Source organism: Camellia sinensis, chromosome 9 (assembly GCF_055761805.1).
Source record: "Camellia sinensis isolate YWXY chromosome 9, ASM5576180v1, whole genome shotgun sequence".
Lineage (NCBI taxonomy): Eukaryota > Viridiplantae > Streptophyta > Magnoliopsida > Ericales > Theaceae > Camellia > Camellia sinensis.
In genome coordinates this window covers 149919274-149940107 of record NC_138969.1, presented here as the reverse complement: position 1 = coordinate 149940107, position 20834 = coordinate 149919274, and the positions used below count along the sequence as shown (strand labels likewise).

The 20834-nt window shown below is 36.1% G+C and overlaps 1 protein-coding gene and 1 pseudogene across 4 annotated transcripts; one reads left to right on the top strand and one right to left on the bottom strand.

Moving 5' to 3' along the window:
• Positions 1-508: 508 nt before the first annotated feature.
• On the bottom strand, positions 509-3231 carry LOC114315519 (trans-resveratrol di-O-methyltransferase-like; annotated as a pseudogene).
• Positions 3232-4265: 1034 nt separating this feature from the next.
• On the top strand, positions 4266-8335 carry LOC145798795 (187-kDa microtubule-associated protein AIR9-like). Of its 4 annotated transcripts, none has more exons than XM_082887803.1 (5): positions 4334-4464; positions 5557-5727; positions 7356-7414; positions 7550-7627; positions 8057-8335. In XM_082887803.1, the coding sequence occupies exons 2-5, from the start codon at positions 5604-5606 to the stop codon at positions 8105-8107; spliced, it is 312 nt and encodes a 103-aa protein (XP_082743929.1). In that variant the 5' UTR covers positions 4334-4464; positions 5557-5603; the 3' UTR covers positions 8108-8335. The 4 variants fall into 4 exon arrangements, 2 of the variants coding, with proteins under 2 accessions (XP_082743929.1, XP_082743930.1); XR_014340432.1 differs by having other exon boundaries at positions 4344-4464; positions 5645-5727; XR_014340431.1 differs by lacking the exon at positions 5557-5727 and having other exon boundaries at positions 4266-4464.
• Positions 8336-20834: the final 12499 nt, after the last annotated feature.

The following is a 20834-nucleotide window of genomic DNA, read 5'->3' as shown; positions in this document are numbered from 1 at the left end:
GCTCGTTTCGGCTCGGCTCGATCCCAATTTTTTTTAGAACTGTTCATCTTAGAACAGAACCAAAACCCCAACACCAATGTAATTAAAGTTTAAAAGAGATGTGGAAACAAAGGAAACAGAGCAATGAGCAATATTTTACAGTCCAGAACAAGTTTACAGTACAAGAATTATTATAGGAGTCATATAGGTTTCACAATGAATAATTGAACAAATTTCACTTTAGTCCCTCATTGTTTAACCTATTTGCACACAACCCTTATCATTTATAAGAACATAATTCCCTCTGATTTCTAGACCAAAGATTACCGTTAGACCCATTAAAAGCTAGATAATAATAATAAAAAAAAACTAAAATATCCTTATACATAAGTGATCTCATTGTGTAAAACATGAACATTTTCGTTATTTTTTTAGGAGACAAAATTCACTTTAACCTCGATGTATTATTTTCATTTTGGCATGCACTTAAAATTAAGTTAGGTGGAAAGCGATATATTTCAGTTTACAAGCCATATAAATGTTATTTGCAAATGAGCCAAACTACGATGAGGTAAAATGAAATTTACCTTACATAATTTAAGGATATATCTCAATGAGGGACCTTAAACCAAAGATGGGTGTGATCTTGTAGTGACTAAAGCCAACCTCTAAGAATATCTTTTCCCATTCTTTCTCACTTCTTTCTCTTCCAGTGACCAAAACCATCATCAATATGTCAAAAACAAGCTTTGTCTCAGTAATGTCATGTTCATCTCTGTCCCCATCTACCACCATGTCTATGATGATAACCTTCCCTCCATCTTCCTTGCTTGGAATAGCTTATCTGCATCTCTTCAGTATCTTTACGCAGTTCTCGTCACTCCAATTATGCATGAAAAATCTAGAAATCCCCTAGATATTGATTTGTGATTATGTATCAATTTTAAGCAGAATATAACAATCCCAATCAAACAATCAAGACAAAGAGACACAACGATTTTACGTGGAAAAAACCGCAATTGGACACCTCCAACTGTGATAAAAAAACCACGGGCAACAGCCACAAAACAATCCACTAAGAAGATTTAAAGGAATTACACAAGTATACTCTCAATTACCTAGCGAATCCACGCCTAATTGAACCAACCTCTATGTGCCTCTTCCAACCCCGTCTTCACCTCGGAATTGTCTTTACGATGAGCCACTCCGGAATCCACCAAAGCTTCAGGCTCGAATTCTTCAGAATCCACCGAAGAACAACTCTCTCTTTTGTAGAACAAAACACAACCTTTGATGTACTCTCTTTAAGCCATGAGTTGAATACTCAATAAAACATCAAAGTAAACTAACAAAATTTCCCCAGATATACACCTTTGAATCCAAAAAAATAAGATCTGGAGGACTTGAGGAGTGTGTGGTTTTTGAGAGAAAACCAACTACTTATTGAAAAACAAAAAGTAATCCTAGATTTGGAAGAAAACCCAATCCTTATTGAAATCCGGAAAACTGTGTTCGCGCGGTCCGCTCGAGCGCCCAACATCCCGCTCGAGCGTCTTCAGCAAAATCTGTGCGTGATATAACAGAGGTCCGCTCGAGCGCTGGAGAACCCGCTCGAGCACGAAATCACACCTTCCAGTATTTTTACAGACCTGACAAACTGCTGGAACCAGGGATTCTCCGCTCGAGCGGGGGAATGCCCACTCGAGCGGGGGAATGTCAGCTCGATCCCCGTCATAATCAGCGAAGTGGCAATCTTGAAAGCTTTATCATCACAAACTTCTCTGAAAGACACAATTCGGGTTGGATTCACATCTAAACTCTCATAGCATCACTGAAATAAAAATACGAATAAAATTACAACTCAAAGGAGTTTTGCCAAACGGGATTGCCAAGAAATAAAACCCAACAGTGCAAAACACACTGCCATTTTCAAGTCCAAAAACACATTCAAGTTCAATTGATTATCTTAAAGTTTACTTTGCTTATTATATGAACATTAATTGCTTTATAGAATACTTCTCAGAATAATTCAGCGACAAATACTTGAAAACTATTTTTCTAGTATCAATTGTCAGTACCGAGGAATTGGATAAAATGGCCCAAATAATGAATCAGAGCACATGCAGCCATCCCCTTAACTTATGGTTTCCTTGTGTTTCCTTAATGAAAGAAATAATGGGAGAAAAATGATAATTTGCTACAATTCTCCTAAATTGTACACATTTTTGGTGTTAATAGGAGTGGAAAATTAAAGTTCTTTGACGTATATGACCTTTCCAGATAGTTTTATTGTTAAGTATAATTGTGATTTCGTCAATCAATATATCCGTTCAACAAATAAATAATAGTTCTATAGATCAATATATGTAGGATCTTGGATCATCAAAAATGATTTCTCTTTAGAATTCGGCTATTTGATCAATCTATACTGAAGCAACTCAACATCAAATTAAATCCAAAATAAAAAAAAATAAAAGACAGAAATTTACTGAAATAACTTGATGAGAGAGGAATTGCCCCACATATATGATGCAAATCGTAAAATTTGCTCAATTACCAGATTCAATCACTGGAACTAAGAATTCAAAAAATTGCATACCTTGAAGAAAAAAGCATCCGCGAATAGGAAAGACTGAAACATATCGCCCCCAACATAGTTCAAGTTCTTCTCATCTGGCAAGTTCTCAACAACATGTGGAAGATCAAAAACAGTGCATTTTATACCAGGAAACGCCTCGGAAATGATCTGAGCATTGATACCGGTACCACCCCCTACATCAACCAATGAATTCAGTCCTCCAAACACTCAGTCTCTAACCACCAAGCTCATCATTCTTGAGTCACTGCCCATTGCTTCATTGAAAATGTTATTGAATTTTGGGTTTTTGTCACAAAACTCCCACATGGCAATCCTATGTGCAGTCTTCTAAACCAATCTCCCAAAAACTGCCATGGGGTGACCAAAACCGGATCGACCATGGCTTGGACAAATGGTGACAAATTGGCCATTTCACTTTTGATGAGAAGCTTAGATGATGGAGTGAGGACATACCCTTCTTGATCTCCATGATTTGGATCAATTTTCATTGTAGCAAAAAACCCCAAGTGAATTAACAAGGACATTTTCATTGTAGCAAAACTGAATGCATGTTTGTATATGTGGGATTGAGCTTGAAACAACTCTTTTGCTACTAATTGGCCATTGTGGAGATCCATGAAGATAGCTACGCTGGCCTTGTAGGCCTTGCTTGGATGGATATATATGAAGAGAAATGGCATTAGTGTGTTTGATGAAGAACAAATTTTTAGCAGAATATATATGAAGAGAAATGGTGAACTTTATAGCCTTGTTTGTTTGGTAGACCAGGAGAGGATTAGGACTGGTAAGATCGCGGAATCCAACTTGGGTTTCATTTCAATTTTATTTATTTATTTATTGTGTGTGTGAAAATTTTCATATCATTGCAGAATTTTAAAAATAATTATAAATTGGTGATAATTTTATTAATATTTATAATTAAAATTATTAGATTTCCTTACATATATAATAATTTTCCTAAATTAACACTGATAGGTAATTTCTCTCCCCCACCAAATTTTTTTTCTTGTTCCTACATTTTTTTTTTAAACGATACATTGTGTTTGATTGGCTAAAATGGATAAGCTTGTTAATATCACGATATTGCTACTCCGCCAATGGGAGATTAACAATTACACCCCAAAGCCATGTTGGTTTGGGTAGACTGGATTAGGTTAGATTAATATTCCCATGATTAGTAGTCCTAGGACTACAAATCCATTTGGAATGTGTATCATATCCTATGTTTGGATTGAGGTAGGATTATAAGGAAGAACTAATAGTTTAGACTTTGGCTTAGTCCTCAAATTTATATCTCACTCCCCTCTATGGGATTGAATAATCTATGATATGTGAGATACCATATTCGAATGAATTATTAGTCAGTATTTCAATTGTTTAACCAAACATTGAATTAATAATTTTGTTGCACTATTAATCCAATCCCAAACTCATGTACATCCAAATAAACATGGCCTACACTACAAGAAAATCAAGATTTAGTAGCGTTTTTTATTGCAACAGTATAAAAAATGCTGCTATAGATGGGCTATTGTAGCGGTTATTGACCGCAACTAAAAATAAAATTTTTAGTAACATTTTTTTCCTAAAGTGCTACTATATATTTTTTTATAGTGGCGGTTTGACCTTAAACGTTACAAAAAGCCAAGGAAAATAAGAAGGCCCGCCAAATAGATTTCTGATTTTACGCGAAATTGAATTTTTTAATTTTTGGACTGAAATTCTGATATGTTAAAAAAAAAAAAAAACCGTTCATCTCCTTCTCCTTGATTACAATTCGTGCCCTAGCCTATCAAAACTCCTTTTTGCGAAGTATCAGAGCCTTCGTTCATCCTCCACCGCGGCGTGTTGACGACATCAAGCTTCCTCACCACTGTGATTTCAAGGTTAGTCTACTCTCTCTGTTTCTCTTTCTCTACCCCCCTCTTTCTTCTGTCTCTCAATTTCTTTCTATACCCCTCTTTCTTTCTTCTACTGTCTCAGTTTTTCTTTCTCCCTCACTGTCTTCTTCCTCCCTCATCCTCTGTTTCAAATTACACCCCACTTCATGTTCTCTACCCGTTCCATACCAATTAGCAAAACCCTTTCACTTTGCTCTGTTCGATTTAACTCTGTTATCTACTGTCATTTCCCAAACACTATACCTATGAAACAATCATGAAAATAAAGAATCCCATAAAAACATAAAGCATCTTCGGACAAGTTTGGGTTCATTGTTAAGATCCCCAAAACTCCTCTACTCTAAAGAATTTCATGAACATTTTGAATGATTTTGATTTGGGAAAATAATTTATAAAATAGATTGATTAACATGTTTTGCATTCTGATTATGATATTCACACACACATATACATTTGATAATCTATGATATTCATATTTTAACAAATGTAATTAGTGAAGTGAATGGATTGTTGTTGATATTACACAGTAAAATCTCTTGCTTGAGGAATCATTATGTATGCTAGATATTTGATAAAATGCCACAATGGAGTAATAGTGCCTACCTTTTTGTTTATTTTTGTTCTGTTTGTTCTATATTTTTTATTTTTTATTTTTTTGGAGAAAATTGTTGTCAATGAATTTAGTGCACAGTTTGTAATGTTTTGTTGGCTTAATAATGTGATTAGAGAAAATTGTTGCCTCTTTTTATTGTCATTGCTTTTATGAAAGTGTGCATAAATTGAACCATGAGATAAATAAATAAAGATGCAAGTTTTCTGGTTGCAAGTTTCTTGCTTGTTTGACTAATGCATTCCTTCATTGATTTTTTACTTTTGTTTTTTTTATTTTATTTAAAAAGACTTTTTTTTTAGGTTCACAACAATACCTCTTTCTTTATTTAAAAAGAAACAAATATCTTCACGTCTTAGGGTTGTCAATAACAAAAGGTTGGGTAAGTTTATGACTCTAGATGAAGGCATCGACACTTGTAAAGTTTCTAGAATTATTCATCAAAAGATCCAACTTCAATATTTCAGTTGAGATGTTTGCTCGCTAAACATGGTGTGATATTGCAAAGGAGACTATGAGAATGTACAAATCTAATGTTGATGATGTGGAATGCAGACTGGTGGCACTGTATACTCCTGTAAGAGAGGATGGAGTTGAGGGCCAACTTGTTTCTGCATCGACAGAGCCAATTGTAGTTCGTAAATTATGAATTAAATCTCATCGTTATGGCTTTATTCCCTTTTTTACTTTTATTGTTCTTGTATGTTTTGTTGTTTTCATATTGTTTGTAGAAACTCTGTTATATTTTTACTTAACACCATTACACAAGAACAGTAATTTCTTTTGTGATTTTACTTTTCACTAATATTCTTTGCTATTTATTTGATTTTGTTATAGTAAAAACAGATTGCTAGTAACTCCTCAAGCAATGGTAATGTTTCTTCTGGCTAGTGCTATGTTGACAATTGCTAATGTGGCTATTATATGAATTCTTTTGGAGCCCCCCTCCCCGACACGATGGGGCACTTAATAGTCAGGCCCAAGGCAACTTGGGCAGTGGGCTTTTGGCATATCTATTCAGTTAGAGCCTAATTTTAGACATAGAAACAATGTTATTGAATCGGCCATTGTACTGTGCAATTATTTTTAGTGTGCAAACATGGTTCCATTTACCCAAACACAAATTTCATTCACTTTTTTTTTTCTAATCTAAATATTTTGTGCTTTAAAAAAAACAAGGAAAAAAAGAAAGAGAAGGAGATACATTGGTCAATATTTATATTACCTTCTGCATGTTAGAGACTTGATAAGCACTGACAACAAGCTGGGGTGTACATGTAGTTCTCCACCCCCACATTGATATAAGTGGTTTGCCCAAATGAGGGCCTCAATACCTGCCCTTAATAGCAATGTTGCTTTCCAACTCTGAAGCTTAGTTTGGATTGTAATTAAATTCTCTCTTTCTCTCTCTCTTTGGAGACTAATCTTTGATATTTTGGTTTCGGGTAATTTTTTTTTCTTCCTATTTTTTATTAATTTGTCAGACCCTAAGTATTATTTCCGTAAAAATTTTGGCCATCATTTTGATATTTTAATGCGAGATAGGTAAAAAATAACATTTAACCTGGTCCATGTAGGATGAACTTATGACTAACATCTAGACTTCAAATTGAGCTCTCACTGCCCAGCTAGGAATATTTTTGTCTAATGGGTATCCTTTATTTATCTTATTGTAAATGGGATGGTACAAATTTATTTATTGTTGTAAATTGTAGAATGAGTTAAGATGAAGATGTCAATATTTATACAATAATGCTAGAATGACTGTATTTGTATACAATAAGTGCTTACCATATGTGTCGTCATTGCATTGGTTTAAAGGGGCCACCACTCATGTTTGTTACCAATGCAATGCAGTGGTGACACATGAGATGGTAAGCACTGCAAGGTATACAAATGTGGTCATTGTAGAATTATTGGTATTTATAACCAAACTGTATGACGAGTAATTGTAGGTGCATTATGGTGTTGTTGGGCCCATTTCTGAATAGCCTAAGCTTTTGGGACAATTGGTGACTTAACATATACATTATCCGAGAATATATGGGCACACAAATCTTTGTCAACCGTAGACAATTAAATGTAATATGTTATGTGCGTCTGGTTTTTCTGTAATTATTTGCATTGATATCTCCTACTTTCCTTCTTTCTCTTTTTGATGTTTCTCTTCTTTTAAACAAAATAAATAATTTATATTGCAAGATTTGCCGAAAAATAGTGTTTGTTAGTTCACAATTTTACTTTCACATCTGATTTGGCATTTCAGAGCCTGGTATTCTTAAAGAAGTGAAGCAAAAGCTTGATCTTGGATCTGTGAAATTTGAGGTATGATAGCATTTTTTTCTTTTAAATCTGTTCTGGATTTATTTCTAATATGTGTAACTTTTACAGTAGTTGTTTTTTGCTCATAAATATTGAGGTTGCTGTATGGACTGATATATCTTTTCCATTTCTTTCAAGCAAGGAAAGCACAAACTCTGCTCTCTCTTTTTTGAGATTCATCAGAGTTCTATACTTAGGAGTAATAGTAGAGGCAAGGTGGGCACATATTTAGATATAATTTCCTAGACATTAATAATTGTTAGTTGCTTACTTACATGTTCTAAGCCCTTTAGATGTCTTCACCCATATCTAATCTTAGAAATCAATTTGCAATGCTTAAAGAACAACAAGAACTAACTACACAAATTGAGAACAATTTGTTTCTTAAATCTTTAGCCACCTTACATTTCTGCATTACTGTATTTTCTTTCTCCATTTGTTGTTGATTTCTCTCTTAATGGTTGATCTATCTTAATATGCAAATATGATCTTCAACTTCATTGTAATCTTTATTTTTTGATATGTAAACCACATACTTTCCAAAAAAAATAAGACTTGTTCGAGAATTATTTATAGTCTAAACTTTCTTTATAGATTTTGAAATTGAAAATGATACTTATGCTCATTCAATCATTTTTATTGCAGGAAATAAGGCAATATGAAGTATCAAACAATGGACGTCATTTCTTGATTTGAACATTTTTTATGAAGGTCTTTATAAAATGGCGTCATGAGTAATATTTTTGAGTACTATTGTCATGTGACAAGTTTATATGTACCTTTTAGATTATGGTGTGGGCTATTAGTTTGCTACAAATATTGGATCTATTTTGTATTACAGGATTATGTAATGAACCTTTTAATTAAGGTGTTTTGGATATTTTGGGATTATGAAAATGCAGACTCTCTTACCTTTTACAATTATTGAATATTGAGCCATTAGAATAAAATAGTGTTTTTATAGATATATAATGAGTAGGGATAAGTGAGAGACAACCATTAATGGTTAGTAAATCATTGAAAATTTCAAGATATATATTATTGGTAATTGAATAGTAAACATAGCCTGTAATCGCGATTAATAACCGTCGCTGTAAATAAAATTCAAAAAGAATTCTATAGCTATAGCGACAGTATAAAACTGATGAAATAAAGTCAAAATATAGCAGCGGTTCACAAAATGTCGCAAAAGTGAAGGATATAGCAACAGTCGACCCGTCGCTATAAAGTTAGCAAGTAATAGGTAAATTTAAGATATAGCGACATTTATAATTGTCACTACATTGACCGTCGTAATAAAAATAACTATACCAGCGTTTGAGGAAAACGTCACTATAAGGATATGCCGACAGGGCTATTGCGGCAGTTTGGCCGTCGCTATTTCAACTACGGGTAAAGGTCTTCTAGTTTTTAGCGACGTTTTTTCTTGCTTTTAGGGACAGTTTTGGCCGCTGCTAAAAGTGAATTTTTTTGTAGTGCTAATAGTATTCCTAATCTTATAGCCATGAGATTAGTCATATCACATCATTTAATGGTCAAAAATAATTATTGTCCTCTTATCACATATTTTAGCATATCAAAATTAAGTATAGTACAAGTACTCTCACAATATATATCTCATCATCTATTTTACATATTACGAGTCCTAGCCTTAACCTAATCGTGTTATTTATCCCAAGCAATGTCAAGAAATTTAGTCCACCAGTCAAACATTTCCTATGAGTAATGATATACAATTGAAGATTTGTACATAATTTTTATATAAAATGATAAAAGCGTTTTCAGTCCTTTCATTTCTAAAAATAAATTTTATATAATTTTATTACTTCTTGATTTGTAGTAATAAAAATTTTAAATGTAAAACAAAGACCAATTATAATAATGTATTTTTGGTGATGGCGGTGATCCATGAAGCCTCCAACACTGACTTTTATTGATGACTAATGGTACGGAAGTGCAAAAAAGTAGGACCAATAAAAAAATATTTAAAATTTTATTTTGAAAAGTAATGTGTAGTCTAAATTTAATTTTATATAATGAGATTTATATTTAAAATAAATTTAAATTATATATTGTCTTTTTTGAGTATTTTTGTAAATATATATACATTTTTTTTTATTTTTTGGGGGGTTCATACCATTTTTGTAAGGGAGTGTTTAACAAGAATAAATTGTAGCCAGCATATGAAGATAAGTGATATTGGGGTCTTTTGGGGGGGAAAAAAAGAAAAAAAAAAAGAGTTAGTTTTTAGCTTTTTACTCATTTTAGGTTACATTATCTCTTATATTTTTTATCCATAAAAAGATAAAATAGACTAAAAAAATAAAAAATTCAACTTTTTACTAATTTCTCAAAATACCAAATTATCACGAGTAAGGATCCCCTCCTTGACTCTCCTACTTAACTTCCTACTTGATGGGTCATTGGGCCAACTTTTAGGTCTAATTTTTAATTTTGATCTACCGAACCGTTCACATTTTAAAATTTGTCATGTATTTCATACTTGTAAAAAATCAAGTCAATCGGATATCAAAAACTATGTGACCTAAAAGTTTTATGAAACAATAAAACTGTTTATTAACTTTTTTTAATAAACTATTTTTAGTTCTTCCGATATTCGATCAATTTGATATTTTACATGTATGATTTATATGATAAATTCTAAAATATGAACGATTTGAATCATTGAAATTGAGCATAAAAATAGACCCAATAGCTCATCAAATAAAGACTTAAGGTGGAGAGTCAAGGAGGGGATACTTGTCAATTCTCACACCAACTAAAAGGTTGTTTGGGATGTTCTAAATAAGTATATTTTTGACTTTTTATAAAATATGAGTTGGGTTTGAAGTGATGTAGTAGAGGTAATGTGACTTAAATAATATGATGTGACTTAAATAAGATAGTAACTTTTTAACTTTTTGACTTTTTTTTAAAGATGCTAAACTTAACCTAAATGAATTTTTATATTAGGAAGAAAAAAGCCTCAGACGCCCGCTTGGGTGGCCCCAGGCCCCAATGGGGTGTGATTGGTCTTTTTTTTTATTATTATTTTAAGATCCAATGACCATCCCCACACATCCAATGACCATCCCCCATTTGTATTATGAAATAAGAGGACCGATACTCAAGTCCACTGATGAGTCCAAAACATCAGTTCTAAAAAATCAAAAAACAAAAAAGTTCAAAACATGCGGTTAACGAAACCACTTGTTTGAATAAATTATGTATGTATTTTATTTTTTTATACAAAATTTATTTGAATATATAGTTTTGTTATTTGATCGAGTTAATTTCTTACAAAGATGATGTATTTAAAAATTTTAAAATATGAACAGTTTAGATTATCGAAATGAAACCTAAAAGGCACTACAACATTTTCTTAGTTTAGTGACATTTGAAAGTGCCACAAAACTATTCTTCTAATGATATTTTTTGGTCTTGTGGCATTTTGAACAAGTGCCACTTCTATCGGTGCCACGGTAGATATGAGTGCCACGGTAGATACTTGCAAGTGCCACTGCACCATCATGGCTAAAAACTTTCAATGACATTTTAATGTCATGGTAGATATTATTTGTGGCACTATCAAGCGCCATTAAAAAAAGAGTTAGTGACACTTGTAAGTGTCATTACACCATCAAGACTAAAACCTTTTAGTGACACTTCAATGTCATGGTAGGCACTATTCGCGACGCTATCAAGTGCCATTCATGACGATAATTCGTTGTAGAACAATTTGATCCGCTCTTGCGGAGACTCGAACCGCCAACCTTCGGCACCATAAACCTTATACACCTCACTCTTCCCACTACACCTCTATAGCAAAACATGATTATATATGCAACATATATTATTTATATAGTACATTAATCCATATTAATATAAAAGTATATGTATAAACATAATTATTTTATTGAGCATAATTTATGTAAAATAAACTATTTACTACCAAAATAAAAAAAGACCACTTTTGGCGACTAAAAATATTTTTTAGTCGCCAATTCTATACTTTTGGCTACTAATTATTTTTTAGTTGCTAAAAAACTTAACTTTTGTCGACCAAAATCGGATTTGGTCGCCGAAGATGCACTTTCAGCTACCAAAATTTTGGTCACCAAAAAATTTTATTCCCGCCTTAGGATTTTAGTTCTCCCGCGCTAAAAATGACCACTTTTGGCGACTAAACTTATTTTTTAGTCACCAATTGTAGACTTTTGGCTACTAAAATTTTTTTTGGCACCAAAAAGCTTTACTTTTGGCTACTAAAATTTTTTTAGTTGGTAAAACCCATATAATCAGCGACCAAACTTATTTTTAGTCGCCAATTGTAGACTTTTGGCTACTAAATTTTTTTAGTCGCCAAAAAGTTTTACTTTGGGCTACTAAAAATTTTTTAGTCACTAAAACCCATATAATCAGCGACCAAACTTAGTTTTAGTTGCCAATTGTAGACTTTTGGCAACTAATGCTGTTTTGGTCGCTTTTGGTCAGGAAATTTAGTCACCGAATATGCTTTTTCCTGTAGTGTATATTGAGTTTAATTCATTTATTTTTAATCATTTACTGCATTTTAAAAATTTAGAAAATATATTGACATTTTTTATTTTTTCAAAAATGTCATTATAAGCTTGGAAAGTTTTTGGCTTAGTGGCATTTCTCAAAATGCTATAAAATATTTGTTTATGACACTTTTCACCTAAGTGCCATAAAAAGTAATTTGCACCTACCTAGTGTCCTGACATTTTTTAAAAAATGCCATTGCAACTAAAGTTTAGTGGTATCTGTTCGTAAATGTCACGAACATAATTTTTTGTGTCATTATTTTATAAAATGTCATAAAATTGATGTGACATTTCTTTATTGAAATGCCACTAGAGCCTTATATATTTTGTGGTTCTGTGGCATTTTTCTAAAAAATTTAATGCCAAATTTTATTTTTGTGGCATTTTCTAAAAACATGCTACTAGTGTAGTGTCACTAAAGTGTAAATTTGTTGTAGTGACATTTTTGTTGTAGTGAAGTGACACTTTTTTTAATTGAAATGCCACTAGAGCCTTGTATGTTTGTGGCTCTATGGCATTTTTCTAAAAAATGCCACCAAATTTGTTGTAGTGACGGTTTTGTTATAGTGTTGTGACACTTGTTCATTGAAATGTCACTAGAGCCTTTTATGTTTGTCGTTTTGTGGCATTTTTCAAAAACGTGCCACTAGATATCATTTTTGTGGCATTTTCTAAAAATATGCCACTAGTGTAGTGCCACTAAAGTATGTTTTTGTTGTAGTTTTGTGACACTTGTTCATTGAAATGTCACTAGAGCCTTTTATGTTTCAAGTTTTGTGGCATTTTTAAAAAACGAGCCACTAAATATCATTTTTTGTGGCATTTTCCAAAAATATGCTACTAGTGTAGTGCCACTAAAGTATGTTTTGTTGTAGTGAGTGAATTCAATAAGCCGAATAACACCTCTCCAGTTCTATTTGAGACTGGAAGAAGCTAATCCCATAAGAAAAAAATGAGAGTGAAAGTTATGGCCAGCTGATGCGAAAGAGATGATGCATTTTAATATGAGAGAATTACAACATAGCCCATTCTTTTTAAAAAATAGTTTTAAATCAACGGTGAAATTTATAAACATTAATAATTGAATTTATAATTTTTTTCATTAATATGTAACTATTTTCTAAATTTGCCACTGAGGTGTAATTTTCACTTTTAATATTATGTGCTAAGATTTAGAATTCTTTCTTGAGATTTAATAAACTTGTGTTTATATTATAGATTTGAGTAGAAATTTAAAAAGATAATACATTTAATTTCAATTTTTTTTTTTATAAAATTCATACTCTACCCAAATTCATGATTTAGATACAATATACGTTGGATTATAGATTTGGGTAGGAATTTGAAAAATAAATTTCAAAAATACGTAAAATATAGTTATATTTTATTTACATTTCATATAATCTTTCTTTATTCATTTCCCAATTGCTATATAAATTTATAATCTTAGCACAAAATAAGAGTACTGCTCTTCAAACCTATTTAACTCTAATTTGTACAAGGCTTTGTGGGCGTCATACATCAATCTATTTTAATGAACAATGATGTTAGAGATTTCAAATTTTTTATTAAAAAATTATCAAATACTCACACTCATATGGGTGGTTTGGTAAATTTTTTGACAATTTTTTATGTATCCCTAACATTTTTTGTATTACAAATCACCTTAGTCATTTTTTGCTTTCATTTTGGCCACATCATCATTTTTCTTTTAATAATAGTGCCATGCATTGAATTAAAATTAAGGGTAAAATTCACTTTACACTCATGTGATATTACTCAAGAGCACTTTACCCTGCTGTGTTTTACAAATATGAAAATGCCACCCATATGGTTTTGAATTAAAGTGCACTACTAATACTGTTAACAAAAAATGCAAAAAGACATCTTTACCCTCATTGCTGTAAACAATGTATTTCCCCTCTATTCTTTTGTATTAACATAACGAAAAATTATTAAATATTTTCGGACTATCACGTGTCTGTAGACACCCCATTTTTGACCGACCTTAAGACTCAGATGTCATCGATTGAGCGCTCGGTGATTGCGCATGTTGTGCTAGCTTCAAGTTTCCGGAGTTTCGGCTGAGAGCCTTGCCTCCGGGCCTCTGAATTCTTTGTGCTTTGACTCGGTTTGCGAGCCAAGTTTTCTTCTCTCTTCCCGGAGGGAGGGAGAGGTCTTGTAGACCATCTCTCAGTGGTCGTAGGCTACTTTTCGTGGTCGTAGGCTGTTGTTCCCATTTGGAGACTAGTTTTCGGTTTTCGGAGCCGTCGGCCATGCGCCTCGGCTCGGGACCGCTTAACATTCTCCGTTTGGCACGGTTTTTGGAACACATCTCGTTTCCTCTGTCTAGGAGGACACTGTAGCTCGGGAGACCACTTTTGTGATCATACGCCACTTTCGATGCTCGGCAGCTGGTTTTCAGGGCTCCCAGCCGCGCGTCTTGCCTTCCAAACCCTCGTCTTGCACCCGTTTTGGTTTGTCTTGGGTACAAACCTTAGTTTCCTTGTTTGGGGAGTGGTACAAGGGTGGGAGACCAGCTTTTATCCTTGGAAACCACTTTTCTCCCTGTCTGTCGATTTTTTGGTCGAAAAACTGGTTTTCTTGGTCTTTGGGCCACATTTTTTGGTTTCTCACCCCACTATTGGGTTGCTTTTAGCGTGGAGATTAGCAATTCCCCAGGCCGACCACTTTTTTTTTGGGAGACCACTTTGGGTGGTTGGCCGACCACTAAAAGTAGCAGGCCGACCACCTTTTCTGGTCAACAGCTTTCCTTCTGTTTTGTCAGACTGAATGGATGCCAACTATGCCAGCTGGAGGGCACAAACTGTATCCTCCATACACGTGTATGGAGGGATTTAAATAAGCTCTTAGCTTGCCGTGTATGGAGGGATTTAAACAAACTCTTAGCTTGTCCAAGAAGCTTGAAGTTGTTTCTCTATAAGAGGGAAGGCCTCTCTCCCTTCTTAGGGTTAAGAATTTTGTGTTTGAGCTATACATATCATCTATATCTATAATCCTCCATTTCCCTCTTGTTTTGTGCCTTAAGGTGACCATTCTTCACACTTTTGTGCACACAACCTCCTATCCAAACATCATCCTTTTGTTGCTGATGCACCTAGGAGTTGTTTCTAGAGTTTTTGGACTGGTTTGAACTCAAAGAGGTTGCTAGAGTTGCAGCCTTGAACGGGGTCATCAAGGGTGAGTTTCCAACCCTTAAAACCTCCATTTTTGCTTAAGATTTTAGCCTTATTTGAATACTATTTTAAGCTTAGCTTTTAACTGGAAAAATTTCTGTTTTTGCATGCTTAAAATGTTTGTTTCAGGTCATTTTTTCGCTTGGGGTTGTTTACCCCCTTTTAGGCCTTGTTTGGCCTTATTTTTGTGCCACTTTTGTGAGCTTTGGGACCACCTTGTTTTGGCCTTCTCACCACTGAAATCTGGATTTCAGTGGTGGGGATGGTGTTTTGAGGTCCCAAGAAGGAGAGGGTCATCCACTCTCTTTATTGTCTTCAATACTTGTCATATTTGCCTCATATTTGAGCACCTTTGTTAAGTGTGTGTTGACCATATCTTAGCATGTATTTGGGATTATTTCAGCATGCCTTAGATCTGTTTTGACTTGTCTTGGTCACTCCATGCATGCCTTATACACTTGTAGTGTAAATCCCTCAAACTAGCCTTGTATGCTTCACGAAGTAGCATGTTATTCTAGCTCGATTTGAGTCCATCTCAGCATGTTTTTGGTGATTTTTTTCCATGTCATACCTCTGTTAGGGTTTGGTTTGGTCACCTCTTGCATGCCTCATGCACTTGTGGTGCAATTCCATGAAATAGCCTAACATGCATCATGTCGTAACATATCATTCTAGCATGCTTTAGGCTTAACTTGAAGAAGATTTTGTTCATGATTTACCATGTTTAAGGTTTGATTTGTGTTGTCTTGGTCATGCATGCCATGCTTTGTATAGCTATAGTGCATTCTAGCTTGTTAGCTTTGTGTATCAAGTCCACTAGCATGCTTTACTTGGACTATTTGAATGATTTGGCATCACTTATTATATGATTTCAGTCCATGTTTCATGCTCATGCACTTGCATTTATCACTCATTCAATGCGTTGGAGGGTTGGCCCCTTTATGCCTTAACATGGGTCATTGCCTATGCCTTCATGCCTTAGCTTGCGAGCCATCATTTCAGTGCTTATTTGGGGTTATTTTGCCATGGTATAACTTTGATTTTTGTTGCTTAAGTCATCCCATGCTTGCTCTTAGTAGGTGTAGTGTAATCCACCTTATTTGCCTTGTATGCACCATGCCTTATGCCCTTCATGCTAGCTCGTTTTGGCTTTCTTCCATGCATGTTTTAGTATCATTTTGGCATGATCTAGGACTTTTTTGGGTTGCCTTTGCCATATCCTTCAAGCTTTGTATAGCTGTAGTGCAATTGGCCTTGCTAGTTTCGTGTTTTGTTGACTGATGCATGCTATCTTTGAGCTATTTAGATGATTTGGCATCATTTAATAGTTCATTTCAGAGCATTTAGCATTGCCATGTTCCCACTTCGTTCATGCTTTGAAAGCCCTTGAGTGTTGTGCATTGTTGCCTTATTTGCGGCCTAGCATGTATGCCATCTTGCCTAGGTCCTTGAGCTCTCATCTCAGCATGTTTTGGTCTTTGTTTAGACCTATTTGAGCTTTGTCCATGGTTGGTTTAATCATTTGTGCCATGTATTGCATGCCCCTTTGTGTAGTCCCTTCAATGGCTTTGTGCCTTAGGCCCTCTTGCATGCTTTACTTGTGTTGTTTGAATGATTTGACATCATTGTACACTTGATTTCAGAGCCTTTAGTGTTGTTACACTTCTACATTTGTCACTCCTCGAGCACTCTTGAGAGTTGTGCTCTTATGCCTAGCCAATGGGCCATTGCATTGAGCATGCTTGCCTTGCCCTTTTGTGCCTTAGTTTCATCATTATGGCCTCTGTTTTGGGCATGACTGAGGTCTACCCATATTCGGTTTAAGTCCATTGAGCATTGTGTATGCCATGTTACATTACATTGTGTATGCCATATTGTTGTTTGCATGCTCATGTTATTTGCATGCTTGTGTTGCATTGCATTGTGACTAGCATATTTGTCCCTTGCATGTTTGCATGTCTAAGTTGTATTGCATTGAGGGGCATGCTTGAGTCGCATTGTGTATGCCATGGTTGCTTTGCATTTGTGTTTGGAATAGGTGTTAGTCCAAACACAGGAAACGAGGGGTTTTTCATACTCGAAGTGATGAAACGTGCCTCAATTCCCGGTCGCCGACACTCTTGACAATACATGATGGAGTTCTAGGCTTTAGGTGTTTGTGTGTGCATTCATTTCATATTGATTTGCGTAATTCAGCTCCTCGGCCATCATGCATCGAGATGCGTGATTGATGGCCCGAGGATCAAGAACTATACTCCCTTGAGCTCATGTAATGATAGGGAGGATGGTTGTGCACATGTGTTGCAAATACTTTGCCATGCCCCTTTCTTGCCCTCTGTTGCAGAAAACCAAAAATCAGCAGCAAAAACTGGTCGGCCGACCAGATAAAGTGCCGAGCCGACCACTTTTTCTTGTTTTCATCACAAAAACTGGTCGGTCGATGGTCTCCAAGGCCAATATCTGGTCGGCAGCCTTCCCACAGGTTCCCCTTGTGCAGTGTTCTAAGATCAATTGCAAACAGAGGCAAGTCGGGGCGTCGCGAGGGATTTCCGAACAAGGCGACTTGAGCATGCATGCATCCTTTGTCATCCAAAGCAGAGCTGAGGCAGCCTACATCATATAGTTTAATTGCTAACTTAGTTAATTTGTTAATTAGTTAGAGTTGTGTAATAATTAGCTGTAGCTTGTTATTCATTATGTTGTGTAATAAGTAGTTTAATTAGATTAACTTAGATTAGCTAGTCGGTTCTGTATTATTCATTCGGACCCTCCTCCGAGAGGGCAATGTTGTAAATGAGGGTGCGTGTGTGTGACGCATGTCTTCCAACCCCCATTTCTTTCTCCCTTTTATTTACCAGCTTACGATGGTTAGTTTTAGGACATGTTTCAATTAGCATCCTTAGGCTCGCATGTTTGCATCCATTCATCTGTCTTGCATGCATCGGGCTGGGCGCGTCACACTAACTGCATTGTATTTCAATTCCTGTTTGAATACATGTATCAAATTGCATTTCACATGACATTTTAGAATAGCCGAGCCTATCTTAGTTGCATTTTGTATGTGTTGCATTAGGCATTCTTGTCATAGCTAGGATCATGCATTGATTTCTAACATAGCTTTTGTTTTGGCTCGGAGTACTCGGTATGTGTTTATGCTTTAGCATCCTTGCATGTGTGTGAGTGACTGTCATGATAGCACGCTTGCCATGAGGCTAACTGCTTATGTGATATAACTGCCTGAATGCCTGTGGGTGAATGTCGGATTACTTGAATTGGAACAATTTATTGATTGCGAGTTTTAAGCCCACTTGAGAGTGACAAAACACCATGTTTTCTAAGCCCACTTGAGGGTGGCAAATCCGCATTTTAGCCTACTTGCGAGTAGTAAACTGCTTTCAAAAATAAACATGAGATGTTTTGTTCCAACTTAGGTGATCCAGTCTATACTTGTATGTTGTGCGCATCACATAGTGATTATAGGTTAATAACTGGAATAAGAGCACATGTGTTTTAAAAAACAAGATATCATGTTAGTAAAGGCCGATCTTTGATCGGGCAAGCGGGGGTGCTCATTGCATGACCTTCCCCTCTCGTACCCAAGTTTCCGAGCCGAGGCAACTTTTGTGATGATGGACACGCGGCCTTAGGCACGAGTCAGGGTTTCCAAAATTTTCCAAAAATAAAATATTTAGGTGGCGACTCTGTATCTGGCAAACCAGTCCACGTTTGGCACTTCTTTCTAAAAATCAGTTTTTCAAAATGATTTGTCGGATTTGGACTCTTTGGTGATTTATCAATCTCGCATTGCACTTTGCAAGATCAGATTAAGAATCGTGACATTTGAGTCCGAACAGTAGTGAGCCTAATGAACAAAACAAGATTTTTCCTGGACGTTCGAGCGCGTCTACAGTTTCTGGCGACTCTGCTGGGGATTTAGAGAACTTGACTCGAACACATGATGTGTTGTTTTGATTACACTTATGTGTTTCTTTGCATTGCATGTGCATTGGTGCAACTAGGACACCGTGTTTTCCGGTTACGGGCTCTGCCACGATGGGAACACAAACCCCGATTTTCACTGGGGCACCCTTTTGACCATTCGACCTAGTGCATATTTGGAATCCGTAGTGACTATTCCAAACTAGGACAGGTTGCTTACCCGATTGTAGGTTGTTTTGAAAACGCTGCGTGCGTAGTGAAATCCTAGCTCCTGACAAAATAGGACAGGGAAACCCTACCCCAACATAGGGATGTTTTGGCTCTCACTTGCTATGTGCTTTTAGAGTGCGTCTCTACAGGAATGCATGTATCAGTTGCAAGTCTGGGTATCAGGCCTGAGGGCATTAGTATTTGGGAGAATCAGTTTTACCTGAGGGTATCAGTTTACAGAGAAGAATTTTGGGCAGAATCCAGTAGAGAGTGCAGTCATTTAGCTATACCCATATTTGTTCTGGTGAAATTAGGCTGAGATGCTGCCTGTTTTCTCTTTTGCTAGGGGGTAGTCTTGGAACCATAGCTTCAGAAGGCTCCAATATCCCCTGGTACATTGGACTTGTGCTGATAGACTTTGTTAGGTCAGAGATTCAGTTCAAGGGAAAATCAGTGTTCCTTCGCGAGAGGCAGGGTAAAAAGGCCAGTCAGGCACAGATCATCAGTTCAACAGTCTTCGAATCAGCAGTCATTATCCATCTCACCTGTGTGCAGTTGGGTTGAGAAATCTGATTTTACCACAAAGACAGATATACCGATAGATCAGTTAGATCAGGGCAGTATGGCGGGAATGGAAGAGATGATGCGTCAGCTCTAGGAGAGTATGAAAACCATGCAGTAGGACGCTGCTCGTCAAGTAGAGTTTGCCAAACAGCAGGCTGAGGTCATGGCCCAACAGGCAGAGGTAATTATCAGGCTACAGCAGCAGACTGGAGCATCTGCTTCACACCAGGCTCCTCCCCCACGAAGAGTTCCTATACTCGGAGAGACATTTAACGTCCAGGATAATACAGACATTCCAATAGAGCCGGCTCCGCCCCCGATCCTACCCCAGCTATCCAAAACGCAAACCAACCTACCGAATTCTCCTTTTGTGTTTGAGGTGGGCCCCACAGCATTGAAAGTGAACAAGCTTGAAAAGCTGTTCAAGAAGTCCCAAGGTGTGAAGTCCATTCCGGATACTGAGGATGGGTACACCGGCTCGGCCGTGACGCTGCCGGACCAATTTAAGATGCCACACATAGACCGCTTTGATAGGTCTGGAGATCCTATGGTGCATCTGCGGCTGTTTTCAGACATACTAAGGCCGATGGGCCTCTCCAGATTACAGAAGCTTTCCTTGTTTGGCCGGACCCTGTCGAGTGTAGCGACTATTTGGTATGCAAAACTAGAGGACTCCGTCAAGAGGAATTGGGAGGAGATGGCTGAGGCCTTCATAGCTTAATACTCTTATAACACGCAGATCGAGATTATAACTCGTGATCTTGAGACCACTAGGCAAGAGCCGAATGAAAATTTCTCCAATTTTGTTACCCGGTGGAGGGCTAAGGCCTCGATGATGACCATCAGGCCTGTTGACAAAGATCAGATTCGGATGGTTGTGCACAACCTCCAGCCCAAGCTTATGCAGAAGATGATCGTTCTCTCCCTCCCCACCTTTGCAGATCTACA